This window comes from Artemia sp. Qi Xiang Cuo, chromosome 12 (assembly GCF_049724085.1).
Source record: "Artemia sp. Qi Xiang Cuo chromosome 12, ASM4972408v1, whole genome shotgun sequence".
NCBI classification, from domain to species: Eukaryota; Metazoa; Arthropoda; class Branchiopoda; order Anostraca; family Artemiidae; genus Artemia; species Artemia sp. Qi Xiang Cuo.
Window position 1 is genome coordinate 31,757,974 of NC_142805.1, and position 22,346 is coordinate 31,780,319.

A 22,346-nucleotide genomic window follows, 5' to 3' on the forward strand; every position below is an offset into this window, starting at 1 on the left:
GTTGGAGCTCACTGAAAGTGTCAAAATACACTTTGAAAGAACGGGATTTTCCGCACTGTTCAGTCTTTGTACTATTCGGGATTAGATATTTTAGTCCTTCACAGTTTATATCCTCAGGGACATTTCGAAGCACAGCTATGTGCAGGGGTTCTCGAACAGTAATTTTGAGATCGGGCTTGGAAGATTTTGCTTTCTCAACGATTTTAGCTGCTGCAGCTTTTGACCTGACCACAAGCTTCCATTCGTTTTCAGATTTGTGAAGTTCACTTATGCCACTTGCATTTTCACTGAAACTGTCTATGAAAACTTTTCGGTCATTTGGGCCATTGAGCTCCTTGGGGGGATTTTTCAAGACAACAGAATAGGTAGAAGTTTCTGGGCTTGGACGTTTCAGGTGCACTACGACTGCTTGTGAAAATACTGGTGGCTGGAGCGGACTGGGTAGCTAAAAAATTATCAAGCTTCCGAGAGAGTTCATTTACTTTGGCAGTAACTGTTGCATATACCGCAACTCCGATGACCGGAACCGAGCAGGGGTTAAAGATGACAAATTTTGGCATGCTCACATTATTTTTCGCAGCTGAAACTAGACTTTTGCATATTCCAATGATATTGTCTTCATCTTTAGAATATGTCACAAGACGATTCGTAATATTCAACTCCGTATGAAGGATTCGCTTTGCCTTTATAAAATCTTCATTTGTATAGAAAGCAACACACGCTTTTACGATACACTCCAATTTTATTCCATCTGTAAGTGCTCTTGTAACACAATTCAGTAACGGATTCAAAATAATTTTTTCACTTTCAGCCATCGTAGTTCCAAGCGTAATTAAATCTCAATGTAAAGTCACAAAACAATGACTTACCCGCAAGGGGGGCTTTTTTAAGTCCCCCCAATTTCCAATAAACGCCTTCTAATTATCCAAATGAAATAATTCAATCCAAATTAAAACTCAATCCATTCAAGCAGACAGTGATGTCACAGTGGAGTTATAGCTTTTTAGTCCGAGAAATTGTTTTCAAGGGCACTGAATTAATGAGATTTCAAAATCTAAAAAGATAATCTCACACTGAATCTAGGTCAGGAATTACAATCACTTACATTCCTTATGAAATATACTTGGGTTGCGCAATAAATTATCCTTTTTGACACTTCAAATATAATCCGATAACGAATGCTATTTATTTGGTTAGATGTCCACAGCACGGGAGCTGAACAAGAACTCCGAGCTGAATATAACTCAATTGGAATTATCAGGCTCAAGAAATCAAAGTTTGACCCAAAAATTTTAATTGATCAGATTAAAATCTCCCATACATATAGACTCTCAACTAGATCTATTTAATTTTGCAGCAACAAATTTAAATCCTTCAGCAAACTCGTCAAATAATGCACTTGGTGGTTTATTGGCTTATATATAAAAAATAAAAGCTTTATTTTTTTTACTGAATATTCTATACCAGGGATTTCTATCTTGGCTCCATTCCAAATGCCCAAATCCTTTTTTATGTTCAAATTTAAATCCTGTCTTACAATAAGAGCTAGACCTCCCAGTTCTATGGACAATCAATTACGAGCTATATTATAACCTGGAAATTTAAAGGACGGGAGAAGTCTGTTATGGTCTAAGAATGTTTCCCATAATAGTATTATAAGTAAATCATTAAATAAGGAAATAAAATAAAGAATCTCATGATAAGTAGACGTTAAATGACAATTTAATGTACAAGCAGGAAATCCAGACCGGCCTTACTCTTTCAAAGCTGAGAACTGGCTATATTTAATACCAAAAGATGATCGAAGGCTAATTTACGACTTATTTTTTCCAATATATGTCAACAAACATTCATCAGCATTAAACGCATTATTTTCTAAATCACTCAGTCTTCCACAGTAATTTCTACTTAGATTGATAGGAGTAGCAAATAATTGTAATTCATCCTTCCTCCACGCTAAAACAAAAGGATGTTTATATACAGAGTAAAAGAAAAAATAACCGACAAAACGGAAATAGAGAGAAATAAAAACTTTTTTGTTTTTTTTAAAGTAACATTGGGTTTATTTAAAAAAAAATATATATACATCATCGATTCCCTGAAGCAATGCTTGTGCGGGAGCAATGCTTGTTGAGACCAAACAGAACAAGACACAATCATAAAAGTATACAGGAAAAAAAGAAGAAATAAGACAATCACTACGAGACTACTCATAAACAACATTTAAACGGATCTGAAAGGGCGTTAATTCTATAAGCATCTCGTTTATCTTAAGGTATAGAGAGCATTTAACCACAATCCAATCACATGTATTTAACACTGTACTTGTCTCTCGCCACACTCAAATTATCACGAGTGCTTCGTCATATATTCAAATATGAAAATTTTAAAACCATCCAGTTTTGATTTGCTTGCGAATAAATTACGAGCTGTCTCAAGCCGTCACTATTTATAAACCACATTTAAACGCATCTGAAAGGACGTCATAACTATGAGCAGCTCGCTTATCTTAAGGCATAGAGAGCACTTAACCACTATCCGATCATATGTATTTAACACTAGACTTGTCTCTCGCCACTTCAAGTATCACGAGTGCTTTGTACTAGATTCAAATATGAATATTTTAGAACCAATCAGTTTTGATTTCCTTGCTAATAAATTACGAGCCGTCTCAAAAGTAAAAAATCCCATAAACGCTGGGGTAACTTTGTCATTTCCCAGCCATGAAATGTTCAATTTTATCTACAAACTAATGCAAAATTACGTTCAGAGACACTTGAAAGTCCTTATTTTTGCAATGCTACATTTAGAATGGTGGACTTCTGATCAGCACCCGGCTATTGCTTAACACCGTGAAAAACAGAAGTTCCGTCCTGTTTTTGTTGCTCATAGTCATCAATTTTTACCTCTAGCTTTGCTATTCGGTTCTCTCAATTTCTGACCATGCCTTTAAGATTCATTACAGATACCAACAATTGCTCTAGCTTGGGGTGAATTCGAAAGGCACTGACAAGTATATTTCGCTCATAACGGAATTTTTGAGTAGTTGGTCCTTACCATACCTATTCAAAAGTAGTTTTGAAATTGTGCTCATTATTGACTCCTTTGTTTTTGTGGCTTCCTTCTAAGTTGTGAAGATTTTTTTTTTTTTGCGAGTAAATTCCAGTAGACGGTTTACCGAAAATTTCTTTTAGCGATGTATAACTTTTGGAAGTTGCTTTATAAATCTCCAAGTTCTGTATGACCTCCCTAAACGTACTTTCAAAATTCTTGTCAATTTTCTTAGAAGTATTACGGTGATTATCCTTATACGAAACTGCTTTTCCATAACTCATAGTCTCCATTTGAAAATGCAAATTAGTTGAAAATTCCCTCCTTATCCTTTGTTACATGATTTTTCCGCAAGGACCTTAGCGGATAGCCTTTGAAATTGGTGATCGCAAGCTGAAACTGTTTACATTTCGGCACTTTTTAAGCTATGGCAACAGAATACAAAATCAACTTATCTTTAAGGCGGTAAGCCCAAGGTAGTAATGATAATCAGAAATTGAAGGCTAGCCCTAAGATACTGCGAACAGAGTACTTCACCACAGTACTCTGGCTCTTATTTAGTTAATCAAAAATCCCTCTGGATTTCTTATTTCACCTCTGATTAATTCAGATAATAATTTTTCTTAAAAGTACTCAAATGTCCAATTAATTTAGTTACAATCATTTTCTAAAATTAAGCCTAAAGTAGACATTAATCCTTTTTCAAAGCACTTGGATAGGTTAAAAATGGTCTTAACTGGTCATGAGACTAAACTAAACTGCAATTGGTCGTATACTTATTGGACCAAATATCTGGTCTTAGTCATTATCTTGCTAGTTTTTCAGAAATACTTTTCCTTTCTTGAAGTAATTGGTAATAAATTAATGAAAAAAAAAAATTAAATTGGAATTTTTATTCAAGGTCTGAACTTAGAAAATATGGATTTAAGGCTAAAAACAACTAGCTAGAAACAGCTACCCCTAGTAACAACTAATTAAAGCACTAAGCTAACTGAGGCCAACACAGCTTCTCCTGCATCCCAATCTATTCAAAGCCTCTCTCTTTACACCCTACCAAGAAGTTCCTATTCAACTTAAATCTTTCCTTATGACATCCCCCCACCTCATTCAAAGACGACCTGCCTTCTTGTTTTGGCCCTAAACAAGTGGCCGACAAAGACAGTCTTTGGCAATCTGTCATTCTTCATCAGCAGAACGTGTCCTAGCCATTTCATGCTTTTTCTCTTTAAAGCCCCAGAAATCGGGATTGAACTGCATTTTTGTACAGCTTATTGTTCGAGATACGGTTATTCAATTGGGTATTCAAAAAAAAAAATCCGTAGGTGATTTCTCTGGAAAACCTCTTGAAAATTCTCCTCCTTTTTTGGAGTGCCCAAGTTTCAGAAACAGTCTCCAGTAATGGTATAAATTTATTTTGCAAGTCCCTGGCATTTCTTGTCTTCTCATGAATAACGGTCTGGCAGCTTTCTGATAGTGGAAGTTAAGCCGACATTACCATTCAGCTCGCAAAAAAGGGCTATATTTGTTTTTGAAGTTTTGTCTTTTTGTCGGCAATGATCTTTGCCTAATTTTGAAAGTTTTCTGCATGGTTAACCGCTTCCCTGGCTAAAATTTAAGTACTGTACCCAAAAACCCATTTTGCTGTTACACTTGGTACTCTTGTGTTTTATCTAACCAAGATAAATCATGCTATTCTATTCCTAAGTGTGGCTTAACCTATCTGATGCTTATACTCAGTTAGGACATAGTGAGTTAGCCTAACCCCTTGCCTATTTTTAACTTATTTGAAGCAGGCTTGAAGCAATCTCCTTATAATTAAAAATATTTTTGCCATCTCAATCAATCAATTTATTAATACTAAAAAAAAACAATTACAAACGTAAGGTTTTTACAAGCCCAAAAAGCTCAGCTTGTAAAGGGCCAACAAAAAAAATAAGACACTGAGACATTAATGAAATAGGGGATTTAGAAGGAAACTTGGTCAATATATACAAAATCATATTATTGAGTTAGGAGAAAAGTGAATACACCATTCGATGCCTTTTTTATGCTGATTACGAATATAATAAGCATTTCTATCAGAGATGAGTTTCAGCCCCCCCCCCTATATAGGCCAAATCAGGGTTTTGTTAGGTATAGCCTATATAGGGGGGGGGGGGCTTAAATTCATTTCCAATAGAAATGCTTATTATATTCGTAATAAGCATAAAAAAAGGCATCGAATGGTGTATTCACTTTAGTCCTAACTCAATAATATGATTTTGTATATATTGACCAGAAACTTAACATATAACTGAAAAAAAATATTTAAACAAAGAAAAAAGATTAAAAATTAGGATATGGTATTTGTTTAACCTTGGGACACCTCATAAGGAGACATGTTAAGAAAACAATTCTTACTTTAAAATATGTATAATGATCCTAGTTCTTATATTATCCAAGGGGAGAACCTTTATCATGAAGTCTCTCCTCTGAAAATCCTCAAAAGAGAAAAAGTTTCCAAATATCACCACGTTTTTAATTCAATGCTTAAGTCTTTTTAAATTGCCGCTTTAAGTTGCCGACTAATAAGTTCTTTTATAGATAGCATTCATGCCGGTATTTTTTTTTTTTTTTTTTAAAGAGCAGTGGCAAAGGGCAAATAGCAGTGGCGTAAATACAAAATATTAATAGCAGTGGCAAAGGGCAAATAGCAGTGGCGTAAATACAAAATATTAATAGCAGTGGTTAGGTTAGGTTACAAAAGATGCACAGAATTTCAAAGGGCGAATAGCAGTGGCGTAAATACAAAATATTAATAGCAGTGGTGAAATATTTTTAACAGAATTAACAATTTCTATAATCTCAATATACCACTACTTTTTCTTTGAACACGTTTTTTGACACAGGTGCTAAACACTATCTATAAAACAACTTATTTGGTAGCAGTTTACAGCAGCAATTTCAAAAGACTTAAGCATTGAATTAAAAACGTGGTGATATTTGGAAACTTTTTCACTTTTGAGGATTTTTAGAGGAAAGACTTGATGATAAAGGTTCTCCCCTTGGATAATATAAGAACTAGGATCACTATACATATTTTGAAGTAAGAATTGTTTTAACATGTCTCCTTATGAGGTGTCCCAAGGCTAAACAAATACCAATATTTTTGCCATCTCAATCAATGAATTTATTAATACTAAAAAAAAAAACAATTACAAACGTAAGGTTTTTACAAGCCCAAGAAGCTCAGCTTTTAAAGGGCCAACAAAAAAAAATAAGACGATATTAAAAAGCACATAAAAAAATACTTATAGGATACAAAAAAAAAAAAAAAGAAAAAAAAAAAACTGGATCAAGAGACATTTATGAAATAGGGGATTTAGAAGGAAACTTAACATATAACTGAAAAAAATATTTAAACAAAGAAAAAGATTAAAAATTAGGTTTGAATTAAAAAAAAAAAAAAAAAATCAGAAAAATATATTAAATGAAGAAAAAGAGACATATAGATTAGGATAGAATTCTAAAAAAGAAAAAAGGGGAAAAATATTGTATACTGGAAAGACCCGGTGAGAAACTGCCTTTGCAGAAAGAGATAGAGGGAAATCAGAAGGGATAGAGTTCCATAGTAAAATTGATGATTGTTTAGGTAAAATGAATCTGTGATAAGAGCTACATAAAAAAGAAGAGTACCTACCTGAGCCTGACAGAAAGAAAAGCTGCTGCAGAGACAGTGGAAGTGTACCTAGAAATGCAGAATGTGCTAAGTAAAGGTAACTTTTACCCACAATACAATCCAGTGGAGCTATTCTGGTATCATTATAAAGATCAGAGGAAGGGTAAAAACAAGGTAGAAGAAAAGTAGCCTTCATTGCCATATTTTGGGCTCTTTGAAGTGAGCAGAGAAGAGATTTATTAGTACTACCCCAGACAGAACAGCAATAAGAAAGGTAAGGAAAAATAAAAGCAAAATAAAGAGAAAGCATAACATCTGGGGGAAGAAATGAGTTAACCCTGTATAACATTGAAGATTGGCTGAGGACAAGGGAGCGGGTACGACTTATATGGGGTTTAAAAGGAAGAAAACAGTCAAGATACACATCAAGAAATTTCACTATAGTAGCTTGCAGGATAATATCATTCCCATAAGTCAGGATGGTTGGCTCCCTTGTGTATCTTATATGATAAGGGGTCCTGAAGTGTACAATGGCACTTTTTTGGCTGTTGAGAGTCATACCATTTGACCAGCACCAATCTTTTACTTTATCAAGAAGACCTTGAGCTAGGGAAGAGGCAGATGGCAGGTCCACTGCAGTAATGAAAAAGTTACTGTTGTCAGCAAAAGAAATAGGGTGCACAAGGCAATGAAGACCACCAACAAGATCATTAATATAAATTAAAAACAAGAGTGGTCCAAACACACAACCCTGTGGGACACCTTTCAAAATAGGCAAGGAAGAGGAAGAAGTACCATTAACCAAAACATACTGAGATCTCCCTTAGAGGTAAGACCTAAACCATTCAAGTGAGACTCCATGCACTCAAATAAAGATAATTTAGACAAAAGAACAGAGTGAACAATCAATATCAAATGCCTTTGAAAAGTCAAGAAATAGACCCAAAACACACAAGCCCTTGTCAAGATTAACATGCACAAACTGTTGTATCTGAAAGTGCATGCAAGGTAGAAAAACTGGGACTAAAGCCATATTGATAGTTGGTTATGAGAGAATTTCCTGAAATCGTATTAGTACTAAATACAAATGAAGAGAGTGTACAATACACTACTTTTTCAACAACCATAGAGATTACAGGAAGGATAGAAACAGGTCTATAGTTTGAAATTAGAGATGAATCACCTTTTTTAAACAAAGGTACAACATTAGCAACCTTAAATATGTGAGGAAAAACACCAGAAGAAAGAGAGGTTAGTTATGTGTGAGATGGGGTTAAAAACAAACTGACTATTTTTTTTAAGAAAATTACAGCTCAAACCAAAACCATCAACTGAATGGCTACTTGAAAGCTGAGAAATAATGTTAGAAATTTTGGTATCACTGCATGGGAAAAGGAAAAATGACTTCTGCTAAGGGAAAACTACTTACTCTGCTGTGGAGTGGAATAGGAACTGAAGGAAGTGTGGTGAAATACGAATTGTAGGTGCTTGCTGAAGAATTTTTGTCTGCAAAAGATCCATCAGCTTTCCTGTAATGACATGGGGGGGGGGGCTGTTTGAGTTTCTTGCAGGAAAGAGCTTCATTAACAACAGTCCAAACCTTTTGCAGATTCCCCTTACACTCATCAGTTCAATGCTAAAAATAGAGCTTTTTGGCTGCATGTACTGAGGAAGGAAACACATTTTTTTTATAAAGTTTATACTTCAAAAGATCATCCTGTGTGTTACTTTTACATGCAGCCTGGAACAGAGACGCCTTCATATGTGTAGCATTGATCAGACCTCTAGACATCCATGGACATTTGGGTATGGAATTCCTTGGCCTCTTTCTAAGAGGAAAATGCTTATCCAACAGAGCTCCCATACAACACAAAAATAAATTTGTTGCACAATCAACATCATTAGCTTCAAGAACACTAGACCAATCATTGCTATGAAGACTATGTATTAAATTAGAAATTTCTTTATCTGTGAAATTTCTAAAAGAAAACTCACCCCGCTCATCCACATGATGCTCATGCCTCAGTTTGAGGCATAAAAAGTGATACTTAAATAGGGAAGCAATCAGAAAGATGAGTGAAAACAAGACCAGAAGTAAACTTCAAATTAGAAGAATGAGAAATGAATATATTATCTATTAAAGTGGCAGAATTTCTGGTAGGGTCAACACGAGAAGGAAAGAAAATTTAAGGATGTAGCCCAGAAGAAGAAAGCACATCAAAGAGATGGTCACATGCATCACTTGATCCAATATTTAACATATTACAATTAAAATCTCCCAAAACACAAATATGTTTTTTTGAGAAAGACCCCACACAAGAAAGTTGATCAAGCAAATTGCTGAACAGATGTGTTGGAAAAAGAGGGGGCTTATAAAACAAACAAACAGTATCACATGCAAACTGGCTTTTCAGATCAATTACAAGAGAATAAACTGTCCTACTATTTGACACTACTGATGTAAACAAGGATTCAAGGTCAGACCTTCTTCTAAACTCAATTTCAGACTTTATAAATCAAGAAATACCCCTTGAGCACTTTGTTACCATTCTGGGGATATGGACAGCAACATAACCATGCATATCATAGGCTGTTAAATTGTCACCATCTGATAACCATGTTTCTGTTAAATCTATTACATCAAAAGGGCAAGAATTATCAGACCAAAAATATGATTTCAGACTATCCCACTTATCTCTTATCCCTTGCACATTCAAACAAAATACATTGAAGCTACTATTTAAAGACAGTGAGGGTATAATTTTATCACAATAATCAATGGTAGTGTGATAATTGCAGCTAGAATTAAGCATAGATTCAAAGAGAGGTTCAAATGTGTGAGCTTCTGGTCTAACACTCCCACTTGGTTGATAAAATATAATAGAGTTCAGAATAGAAGAATTTATCAAAAAAGAGAAAATCAACCCTAATTATCACACACCATAAATCCATACATAGAAATATTTATGGAATGGCACAAATTATTCAAAGTTTCAGGCCGTAGTATAATGTGACACCAGTTGCTATTATATGAGCTGCAGGTGTGCTGGACTGACAAACAAATAATAGAAATTAGGCTACATGAAGGTGAGAGGATCACAAACAAGCATAAAGAGATATCAGTAGGATGGCCCAATTTATAATGAAAGACCAGTAAAAATTATGCAAGCTGTAAGTATGCTGACATAAAAAAAATATAATAGTAATCAGCCTACATGAAGGTGATAGGATCACAGACAAATATAAATAAATATCAATGGAATGACACATATTATTCCAAAAATTAGCCCAAAGTATAATATGGGTTGTAAAAGTTATGAGAGCTGCATATATACTGACATGACAAAAATATGATAGAATTCAGGGTACACAAGGGTGATAGGGTCACAAACAAAGATAAAGAATTACCAATGAGATGGCATACATTAGTCAAAATACTGGCCAAAAGTAAAATATGGGACCAGTAAAATTTATATGAGTTGTATGTGTTCTGACATGAGAAAAATATGATAGAATTCAGGCTATAGGAAGGCGATAGGATCACTAACCTAAATAAGGAAATAATAGTGGCATGGCACATATTCATCAAAATATTGGCCCAAAGTATAATGTGGAACCAGTCAATATTATATGAGCTGCAATTATGCTGAAATCAGCCTGCATAAAGGTGATAGGATCACGAACAAACATAAAAAAAAAAAATAACAGTGGGATGGCATATATTATTCATAATATTTGCCCAAAATGTAATATGGGACCAGCGAAAATTATGTAAGCTGCAAGTGTGAAGACATGACAAAAACATTATAGAAGCCTAGCTACATGATGGTGAAAGGATCATAAACAAACATAAAGAAAAATCAATGGGAAGGCACATATTATTATAATTATTGGCACAAACTATAATGTTTGACCAATTGACATTATGGGGGTTACAAGTATATTGACACGACAAGAATATAATGTAAATTAGGCAACATGGAGGTGACAGAATCACAAACAAACATAAAGAAATATTAGTGGGAAGGCACATTTCACTCAAACTATTGGCCCAATGTTACCAGTCAAAATTATGTGAAGACAGTAAAGAATAATACAGAAATATTGTAAGAACATAAACTAAATTCCTGCAGAAACAATTCAACGTATTATAAGAAAATAAAACTAAATCCACCACTTTAATTTTCTGCATTTGCAGTACACAAATAAATTTCATTCTGATCATTAAACTTAACCACTCTTCCAGATTGGGTTTTATACAGGATATCACCTTTGTTAGACCAAACATTACGTAAGCCAAGCTTTGATTTGGCATATGAACAAAGTTGTTAGTGTGGTTTTGTAAGTGTCTCAGAAAATAGTATCCCAGATCCTTTCAAATCCTTCTTTTGTCTGAGAAGCAGTTGACGAACTCGTAAGTTGCAAAATTCTACAATTATGGGTCTGGGTTTTGCAGATGGTTTGCCAATTCTTTTGATTGATACAACATAAGACTAAATAATTGGTGTGTCAGGAAATTTTCCAGCACTTAGTGAGAAGAATCGACTTTCAGTGTTTTCAATGGAGGCACCTTCTTTCACTCCAAAGACAATAATTTGGTTGCTCAAAGCGTGCTGTTCAAAACCGTCATTTAATCTTGCCAGGTTGGACTGGATAGGCTGGAAAGAGTTTTCAAGGTCTTTCATGGATGACTCTAAAGTAGCCAAGGAAGATTCAATAGGAAATATACATCTGTTATAGCTTTCAAGGGTTTTGTCCACTAGATTACTAAGATCTAGGTTGAGGCCAGCATACACCTCCTGCTTGATTGCATCCAGCTTATCTGAAGAGATAGTGACATTATGTTGCATGAATCTCTACTCCTCTTTCATTTTAACCACTGCCTCATCTACCTAGGAAGAGATCTTAGCCAATATAAGGTCATCAAGTAACTCTTTCACTGAAGATCTAATGTTGTCAGGTTGCAGTGAATCTGCTAGCGTTTTATGTTTGATTTTTATGCTATTTATGTGGTTAGTGAGCATGAGTAGTTGCTCTGAAACAGATTCTGATCCAGAGAATTGGATTGAGCTGTCAGACCTTAGTTCACGAGGTGGCTTGAGTTGACTTTTCATTTCTTATCTGAAGTAAACAACAAAACAGGAACAAAATAAGCAGTGGTATAAGACAGTTTGGGTATAAGGCAGGATATTGTCTGCAATCTAGTAACACATTTCAAATAGAAAAGCAGGGGATTGTGAAATTTGAAGAATAAAAAGCAACCAGCACAAAACATCAAGCATCAACAGTAGCAGTGGCGTAAACCCAAGGATTGACTACTGTAGGCAAATTACAAGTTAAAATTGGTATAGGTCTCACCTGATGAGTCCCCTCTTACACCCCAGGGGTGGGGGCTGCTAAGTGTGCCTGCCTTTACCCACTGGTAGGCGGGCAGAACCAGTACTCCAGGATGCTTAAAGTGTTGCTGGTTATGCCAGAAAACCTCAAATTTATCCTACTAATTTTAGCCACGTGTTTTCAAATTTTTTGCCCCCTCCCCTCTCATCTAGTTGGGAAATTTCGTCCATCCCTATACAAGAAACTTGTATTTGCCAACTAGTCGACTAACAACTTCTCCCCAGCAAATCTTAATTTTCCAACTAGTTGAATAGTTGACTAATAACTTCTCCCAAGAAACACTTAAATTTGCCAATTAGTTGACACTAAATTTTGCCCCAGCAAAACTTTAATTTTCCAACTAGTTGACTAATAACTTCTCCCCAGAAACACTTAAATTTGCCAACTAGTTGACAATAAATTTTGCCCCACCAAAACTTTCATTTTCCAACTAGTTGACTAGTAAATTCTCCTCAACAAAACTTCATTTTTTAAATGGGCTTTCGCCCTGGCCTATTTATTATAGGCTGGGCTACTTGAAACTGTATGTGCACACATCTCTAAGAATAGAAGGGTAAATTAGTCAAATTTCCAAATATGGTAAAATTTCAGTTTAGCAGCACTTCTCAAAAAAACATGGTAAACTGATAAAATAAAAATAACAATGATCTTATTTCATGCTCTTTTTCAATATATTAGTTGTTATCCTGACAACAAAGCAACCCTCCCTCCCTGATGATCCCATCAATATATACAAAAGTAAAAGAAAATTCCAAAAAGTGGATAACATTTTGCTAGATGTTTTCCATAGAAATTGCTTACAGATTGTTCTAGGCACCTAGATTACTAACCATATTTCAAACAGTAGGCTGTGCAAGAAATGTGGTTCAATCCTGCTTTCTAGGGCTATAATGAAAGAAAGGTTGGGATGGCTAGGGCACATTCTGCAGATGAATAATGACAAATTGCTAAAGGTTTTCTTTTTTGGCCAGCTGTCTAGGGCTAAAAGGAAAGCAAGTTGTCCTTGTTCGGGGTGAGAGGATGTCATAAAGAAAGATTTAAAGGAAATGGGAGCTTCCTGAGAGGGAAGAAGTTTCTAGTTTGAGAATGAATTGTTGTCTGGGCTAATTTTTTTTTCCAGCAAGATGGCAAAATTAACTGTTACTGGGAAGAAATTACTAGTCAACTAGTTAGAAAAATTAAGTTTTGCTGGGGAGACGTTATTATTCAACGAGTTGGAAAAGGAAAGTTTTGCTGGGGCAACATTCATTGTCAACTAGTTATCAAATTTAAGTGTTGCTGGGGAGAAGTTATTAGTCAACTAGTTAGAAAAGGAAAGTTTTGCTGGGGCAACATTTATTGTCAACTAGTTGGCAAATATAGATTTCTCCTATATGGATGGGCCAAATTTTCCAACTAGATGACAAAAATGATTTTAATTATAAGAAGATTAGATAGTACCATTCTATCTAAGCTTATAAAGTAATTTTGTCCAATAGTCAAAGGGTGGAGTCCCATATAAAATGACATTTAACAGATTTTCTGTAATTTAGGAATGTAATTATTCACCCATGGTCCTCCCAAGAAGGATAGACTGTAATAACAAAAGAATTGTACCTGTATAGTCCATTCAAGAGTAAAATTCTAGTTTAGAGGCTTTTTGCTCCATTTGTTTTTGAATTAAAATAAAGTTGCCATAAAGTCATGGCCAATTGGAGAAAAATCCAAGGCAGATAGTCTGAGTGAGGGGCAAAGCTGTTTTTTGAGTTTGAGTTGAGCTAGGTGAATAGATCCCTCACAAATGTATTGTGGGCATTATTGGCAAATATGTAGTGTTCAATTAATTTAGCTAGGATGAAAGTGAAAACATCAACTGATGCCTTTTTTATGTTCTTTTATAATTCAATTATCACTTCTGGGAGAAATTACATTTTTAGCCGTTAATAGGGCACCAAAAAGTAAAACTGCCCATAATAACCAAAAGTTCAAAAGCCTGTCTAGTGAGGAAAAATTGCCTTTTGTAGCTGATTCAGGAATGGTAATTATTATTTTCCTTATTCCTAATAGTAAAACATTATTTTAAGAACAAATTTACAGGAATTTTTAAAAACAGCCAGAATGATGTCACAGCAAAACTGGTGTCATTTTTGGGAGGTATCTAGGTACTAGTGCATTGATGGACACTTTTATATACTGTATATGGAATGTCAAGCAGGAGATGCTACAGATACCCAGTACTAAGACAGTTGTTAGAGTGGAATTCAGTGAAATGGGTGATCTAATATGAATGTTAAAATTGTGAAAGGAATTACAGCATTCTGGGCACATAATTGTAACATGTAATTCTAATAATTTTGTTCCTAAACCATTATAACCAGGTATCTGTCTCTGGTTAGGTTACATATTTAATATATGGCATGCTTTACCCCCCCCCCCCCCCTAGTGTGCAAATATATAGCCCAAATTTGTTTATAAACTATTATATATTCATCCTATTTTATTTTATTTCATTAGCATTAACCAAACTTGACTTCTTTAGCAGTATATAGAAGTGTCTGTATAATGCACCAGTACTGATATCTAGATCTTTTAAAAGTTCTTTTGAATATGTTTTCATAATAACACTACTATTAAAACTTATGAAAATAATAATTTTAATTTCTGAATCAGTTACAAATGGCAGTTTTTTCTCACTAGCCAGTTTTTTTAAAAATAAATTTTTAAAGTATTTGTTACTAAGGGCTGTTTTAAGCCCTATTAGCCCACTATGGACTCAAAATGTAACTTACCCCAAAAGCTATTATTGAATTATCAAAGAGTAAAAAAAAAACAGCATCAAGCAATTTATTCACTTTCATCCTAAATAAATTATGTTTAAAACTGCACATTTACCTGGTGATCTCAAGGAAAAGTATTTTGAAGCACCTACCTCTAATCCTTCTTTCTCAGAAGGGCTCTGACATTTTCTGAATTTTTACAATCCTTTTGCTATAAAAGTGAAGCCTTGCAAAATAGATCTTCTGCTCAAATGAAGCATAAGAAAAGTGTTTTGAGCCTCATACCTTTACTCAATTCAAATGTACAAGGTTTTAAAGAACTGCAGCCTAATTGTATTTCTTAAATTTAAGAAAGAACCTTCAATATGGCTTAAAATGCTAATGGAATGACAGAAGTTGCATTTTTGAAACCTAGAGCCAGTGAAAATGCAATTAAAACTCAAATTTAAGATAAAAGATTTATAGGTAAATACGTACATCTTCACATAATTTTTCTAGGATAAAAGTGAATACAGGGCATGATGGTTTTTTTATACTCTTTCCAAATTCAATAATTGCTTATAGCACCAATTATATTTTGAGTCCGTATCTTTTTCATAGTTTTTACACAATATTATAAGCTAGAAACTCGAAATTCAATAGTCAAATCTATTACTTTAAAGTAATAAATTCCAAAGGCATTGGATCGTTTGTTTTAAATGTATATAACCTAATTTAAAAAGCATTTGAGTGTACAAAAGTCATTCTATTCTCAAACATTTTTCTGAAATTTCTATTTAAGAATGTACTTTTTGCACAATAAACTTAGTAGTAGCATAACAATAGTGGACAGAAAAATTAAGTTTGGATGGAAAAATTAACCAAAAAATTATCAGTTACATTCCTTCTATAACAATGATGAAAAAGAAGTAAAGTTACACAATGCATCAGTTGAAAAAAGGGTAAGCTAGAAATTTTTGCATTAAAAAAATGGTTAAAGCTTAAGAAATGATTATAAAACTACAAAAAAATAAACAAAAGAGGGAATCATACCTATGTTGATGCAATTACATATCCTTGGAGATTGAAGCCTGCTTGAGGTCCTTCTCATCCAAATCATCACTTGCTTCAGAATCTTCATGGACAGCTTCAGCCTCCATGGCTCTGATCAAGCAAATTTTGCAAATCATGGTCATACTGTGAATTTTATCAAGCTAATATAACCTCACTGATATTTTTCTATGCATTCTTCTGTTTGTATCGTCTCATATAGAATTGCTTACTTTTTCCATCTGTGCACAGAAAACATACCCTTTTCTACAGATGCCAGGAAAACTTTTGACATTTAAGGATAATATTTATAAATCAAAATTTTGTGGAATTGTATTGTTATAAATAGGTGCCTTTGGAGTATATTACCTTTGAACTATTTTGGATATGCATGGGATCTGCTCTTTGTTTTTATTATAGTGCATCCTTTACAGGATGAATTTTCATGCATAATTATCTTCAGTGTCAGAGAGGCATCATCAAGAGGCAACACTCTTAGTGACATCAATTAGAGAGCTCAGGGTGGAGGGAAATATGCCTCCTGAATCCCCCCCCCCTACACATTTCACAAAATGTCTTTATTGGGAAATTCTCATTGGAAATTGCCTTTTTTGGTATTTTCTTTGCCAAAAATGACAAATTTACTCCCCCCTGTAGATTTAAAAAAATAAATTTCCCTCCCCCACCTCAACTAATTTTTCATGAATCAATGCCACTACGTTAGAAAGCTTTAAGTCACAGCTAGGCAAATTGTTTTTTTTGTTAGGAATGGATCTGCAATCCAGACTGGGGTTCAGGAGGGTCTTTTCAAATATCCACAAACACTAATGTTGCCAGATGAGGTATTGCCCACTACTGGAAATGAAAGGACATTTAAAATATGTGTCAAAAGAGAAAATATAGAAATACCCCCATTTAAATGTGGGTATTAAAAAAAGGCAAGTTTATGGTGTTCTATCATTATTTGTGAGGTAAAAGGTGAACATACCACATGTCTTTCAGCACTCTTTCCAAATACACTCATCACTACTGCCTTTAGTAAATTACCTTGCCCTTTCAATGCTCTTTCAAAGTATAGCCTACTTATCTGCATATGCTTATACTTATATTTACACTAAATTATACTCATACTTATACTGTTGCAAATTCATCAATGCTCTCTCTAATGGGGCTTGATACTGCCCTAAGCTGTGCACAAAAGTTTGTTTATTTTGTGCTTTATATTATTTATTGTGCTTATTTTGGTAAAATTCAAGATAGAGACTCTTTACCATATTGGAAACAGTTGTATTAGCAAAGCGATTTGAGAGTCTAGGCTAAACTATTCCCTAGGCAGGGGTGCAGCTAAGAGGAAACCCCCCTCCAAAGTTCCAGGGTGTGTGGACAAGCAGCACAAATACCTTGAAATTTAGCTTATGTTTTTAGTTTAACTTAGCTGATGTGTCCTCATTTGTCGGCACACTAGACGATTTTGTTGGCATATTATTTATATCCCCCTTCAAACTCAAAACCCTAGCTGCACTCCTGGCCCTGGGAAGGTGCTTCAGAAAACTGGAATTCTATAATAATTTCAGGGGAAGGGAAATGGTCTTGGAATTTTATTGCTGAAGTGTCCTAATGTTCTCAAACATTTACAACTGTCCAGCTGGTCAAGTATTGTGTCATCTACATAGATGACACATCTATGTTGGATAGTAACTGTCCCCTCACCATACCATGTGGGCATACTTGTTGTTATTCTACCAGCTTCAAATTGTTGTTTAATATTTTTAGATTATTAGGAAGTTAGATAATATAGACAGAAACTTAGTTAACTCATAGTAACAAATCTTTACAGTTATTACAGATACATGCTGCATCTCATGGCAGTGGTCTATAAAAGTACCTACTAATATATAACATGCAAACTTTGTCTGGGTTTGGAGCTCAAGGCTCTGATACAGAAGAAAAGCCTGAAGGCATTAGGACATCAATATCAAGACTCTTTAAACTATCTAAAGGTATCTGTGTTTCTTTTTTTTTAAGCGAAAATTAACAATAGTAAGTCTTTAATTTTTTATAATTTTGTTTTCTAAGGCTGTTCCTAATTCTTCACTACACCACCTCTCCTCGTCTCTCCCTTAGAACTAATTAAGTATTTACGTGAAGGCTCAATGAGAGCTGGGATATTTTGGCATTAAAATGTACCCCTTGAGGTATCTCCCCTTCCCTAAGTACAAAACAATCAGATATCCTTATTGTAGAAGTTTAAATGCCTTTTTAAGCTTTATAATTTGTCCATTGCTTGCAGATAGTATTTGTTTATGGGAATTATATGGACATTTCTTGCTGGGGAATTTTCAGTGGGGAGAAAATTTTTGGGAAGATTTACCCTGAATTCTTTTGAATTATTCTTAAGTATGGAAAGAATTTTACCTTGGAATTGTCCAGGGGAAATATTCAACAGGGATCAAATTGTCTGGCAAGATTTTCTTCTGAAAAAAAGTGATTAATGTCCACAAAGATACTGCAAGGTGATCTACCTTCTTAATGCACAGAAGTATTTCTGGCATTTATTTTAATGCTTTATTTATCCAAAATGATTTGCTTCATAGTAGATTGATATATTATTAAGGAGAGGGGGCAGATCTTTGTGTAAGGAGTGGAAAAACGAAATGAGTAATCTTCAATGACCTAAGTGTTTCTCAGGGATAATTATATCAAACCAAGGATCCTAGAAGATAGGGAGAGGGTTCATTGGGAAAGAAATTTTTAAGTTTAAGTGATCTATGCTAAGACACTACTACCCCCCCCCCGCCGCCCGATGCCCCTGGACCTATAATAAAGGCATAAACTGAAAATATACGTGAGATTTAAAATAGCAATTTTAAAATAGCAATTTCATTAAAAATAGTTCAAAGGTCAGATAAGATAAACTCCTGTGTCGACGCAACCCCCGAGGGCCCGGAGGCAGGCGTTGTAAGTTATGCCTGGAGGGCATATACAGCTGATGTGAAGGGATGCTCATATAAACATTAGACAGGGCTCATTTGATTGGAAATTGAAAGTTCTAGTTTAGTTTTTAAGAGTCAAAAGAGATCAGAAGGCATCTATCCCCCACGCCCCTTTTCCCCCAAATGTATGCGATAAAATTTTAAGATAACCATTTTGTTAAAAATAGTTCAACTGTCAGATAAAAAAAAAACTCTGAAGTCGACACAACAACCCAGGGCCAGGGGTCAGATGTTGCAAGTTATACCCTGGGGGCATATATGGTTCTTATGGAAGGGATGCTAGTATAAACTTCAGAGAGGGCTGATTTGAATGGAAATTGAAAGTTCTAGCTCAATTTGTTAGAGTCAAAAGAGATCGGAGGGCCCCTAGCCCCCCCACGCCCTTTTCTCCCAAACCCATCCAATAAAAATTTTGAGATAGCCATTTTGAAAATAGTTCAAAGGTCGGATAACAAAAACTTTGGTGTCAACACAACCACACAGGACCCAGGAGGCAGGCATTGTAAGCTATGTCCTGGGGCCTTGAATGAAAGGGATGCTAGCATAAACTTCAGAGAGGGCTCATTTGAATGGAAATTAAAAGTTCATGTTCATTTTCTCAGAGTAAAAAAGGATCGGAGGGCAACTAGCCCCTGCCGCCCTCCATGCCTTTGGGTTTATTGGATGGATAAACCCATCTGATAAAAATTTGAGGTGACCATTTTGTTAAAAATAGTTCTAACGTCAGATATTAAAACTCCGGTGTCGATACAACCCCCCAAGGCCCAGGGACAGGCGTTGTAACTTATAGTCTGGGGGTATATATGGTTCTTATAGAAGGGATGCTCGTATAAACTTCAGAGAGGGCTCATTTCATTGAAAATAGAAAGTTCTAGCTCACTTGAAAAGAGTCAAAAGAGATCGAAGGGCAATTAGCCCCCCACACCTTTTTTTCCCCAAACCCATCCGATAAATATTTTGAGATACCTATTTTGTTAAAAATAGTTCAAACATCAGATAATAAAAACTCCGAGGTTGACACAAACCCATTTTTTTACTTTGAAATTGGTACTTTGATGCCAGTTTCGACACTTTGATTAACATTTGATTTTTTTTTTTAAGTTTGATTTTGAAATAAGGAATTTTCAGTATTAAGTACAAAAGAAAATATTTGTAATAAAATTGGTTTTCAGTAAAGCGCCAATGACGTAGCAAATTTTAGACTTTTACAGTGAGAGAAAGAGACAATCCCAAGACACTTGTTTCTTGCGATTTTTTTATGTTTCAAGCTTGATTTGCATATTCAATTAAGTTTCACTCGTTTTAAGATTTATTTATTCATTTACATTAATATCGGTTGTATATTTGTTTGCATTAATTGTTTATTTAATTTCTGTTCGTTTTAAGTTTAATTTTTACTTCAATAGCAAAATATTTTTTTCGTTGTAAGCTTGATTTTGATATCCAATCGAAGCATTACTCGCTTTAAGATCTATTTTTTCATTTATATTATTACTTGTTGTATGTTTTTTGCTATGATTGTTTATTTAATTTCTGTTCGTTTTGGGTTTCATTTATTCTTTAATAGTAATTTCTGGTTGTTTTGAGTTTGAATTTTAACAGTTATGTGTATCTGCTGAGCTTAAGTTTAAAATGGCCTTTACTTTTTTTGAAAAAGTTATTTTTCGGAAAGTTTTTTTTAATTAATCTATTTAAATAGACAGATAGGGGGTATACCTGAAGTTGCTAACCCCTCAAGATGCCAGCATTATTGATTATGCACACCTGAGTGTTACGTAACACTATAGGGAGTGTTTTTTCTTTGCTTGTTGCGTAATTGTTTCCTCATGCAAATGTTTTCTTCGAGAATTCTTTGGTTGTTACGTAATACTTATGCAAATTTATTGAGGATGATTTTATCGCGTGAAACTTGTTTTTTTAGAGCTCAGGGCCCACCAATGAAGTAGGGAACCCCCTGTTGTAACTGAAGATAACGTATTGCGCGCACGTGGGTGTTGCGTAATACTTTAGGAGATTTTTTTCTTCGAGATTTCTTTTTCTTCAAGATATTGTCTTCGAGCCTTTTTTTCATCAAAATTTCTTTTTTTTTGTTTCGAGATATTTTTTTCTTCAGTAAATTTTCTTCGAAATATTTTTTCTTCTTGAAGGTGGTTTTTCCCTCGAGATGTTTCATCAAGGCATTTACCAAATATGTGTTTTGATTCAGGGAACCTTTATAATCCGTCATAAAGGATTTGTGTCCACTGTAGGAATCGAGCGTAAGACCAGAGATTTCCTCAACGGATTGGTACCTTAGACAACAGAGCAAATATGCAATTAATGTTATCATTTTCCAGGAAACAAATTCTTTGCAATGTTCCCAAGCGCAAGCCACCTGATGTTACATCAAAGTTAATTGAATATTGATCTTGTTCTTAGCATATTTTTAGTAATGGATGCTTTTACTTTATTGGAAGTTAAAGGCACTAACAGCGGTGAAATGAAACCAAGCGTTCCCTTATGGTTAGAATATGGTGCATCTTCTTATACGGTCAATAGTTTGTATTTTCTTTTTCGCTACACAAAATTTTACAGTTATATTAGAGACAATCTTGAACGGGTGTATCTAATGACTACAGATGTACGTAGGCTACAAGATGCCGTGTCTATCTTTGCGTGTTTGAGTGTCTGACTGTGTGTTTGTGTGTGTTTTTGTCTCTCTCTCTCTTTTTAGAAGGTATTTTCTGTAGGTTTTAGAAGATTTTAATTTCACACGACAAAATATATAAAACGATGTGTTGAAGGGAATAACCAACAGACGTGTATGAAAAAATGTTTCTAGGCCCTTTTTAACAATAAAGGGGAATTTTTGTACAAAATCACTGGAACTATGGAGAAGGGGCATGAAATGCCATGGAGCATCACGATCCCAGAATGAAAAGGAAAGTCCTGCAGTTCAAATAAAAACAATGATCAATTTAAGTTTATAGGGTTATTTTTGTAGTAAAATGGCTGAAAATATTTTACAACTAATAATGTGTGCCACAAGGTAGTCGCATATTGCCAGGGTGGGGCTTGAAGTGTGCTGATGCTTGAAAATTGAAGACAATACGCAAATCAACGCTTCCGCAATCCAATGGAGTCAAGAAATTATTTTTATCAAGCAAATTTAAAAAAATGCCTTAGGAAGGATAATGTGTGCCACAGGGTGCCACGAGCCAGCCCTTGAGTGCCACATGCTGGGAGTTGCCATGGAGTATCACGACCTAATAATGGAATGGTAAGTTCCCACTGTTCAAATAAAAAAACATCTGTTAGGATATTCAAACTTCAGAAAACGGTTAAGTGATGATGATGGGTGACACAAGGTGCCACCGGGCAGCCACATAGTGCCATGCTCGCGATCTGCCATGGTTAATCACGATCTAATGATGAAATGGTATGTTTTCACCGTTCAAATGAAAAATATCTGTCAGGATATTC

At 34.7% G+C, this 22,346-nt stretch overlaps 1 protein-coding gene across 2 annotated transcripts in view; it reads left to right on the forward strand.

The window, feature by feature from the left end:
• Positions 1-4,637: 4,637 nt before the first annotated feature.
• fab1 (1-phosphatidylinositol 3-phosphate 5-kinase fab1) overlaps positions 4,638-22,346 on the forward strand; it is a 191,218-nt gene continuing 173,509 nt past the window's right edge. Inside the window, exons 1-2 of one of the 2 annotated variants that reach the window (XM_089097957.1) lie at positions 4,638-4,667; positions 17,729-17,891. In XM_089097957.1, the coding sequence (XP_088954083.1) occupies positions 17,792-17,891 (100 nt within the window). In that variant the 5' untranslated portion in view covers positions 4,638-4,667; positions 17,729-17,791. The other variant, XM_089097958.1, reaches the window with a different exon arrangement.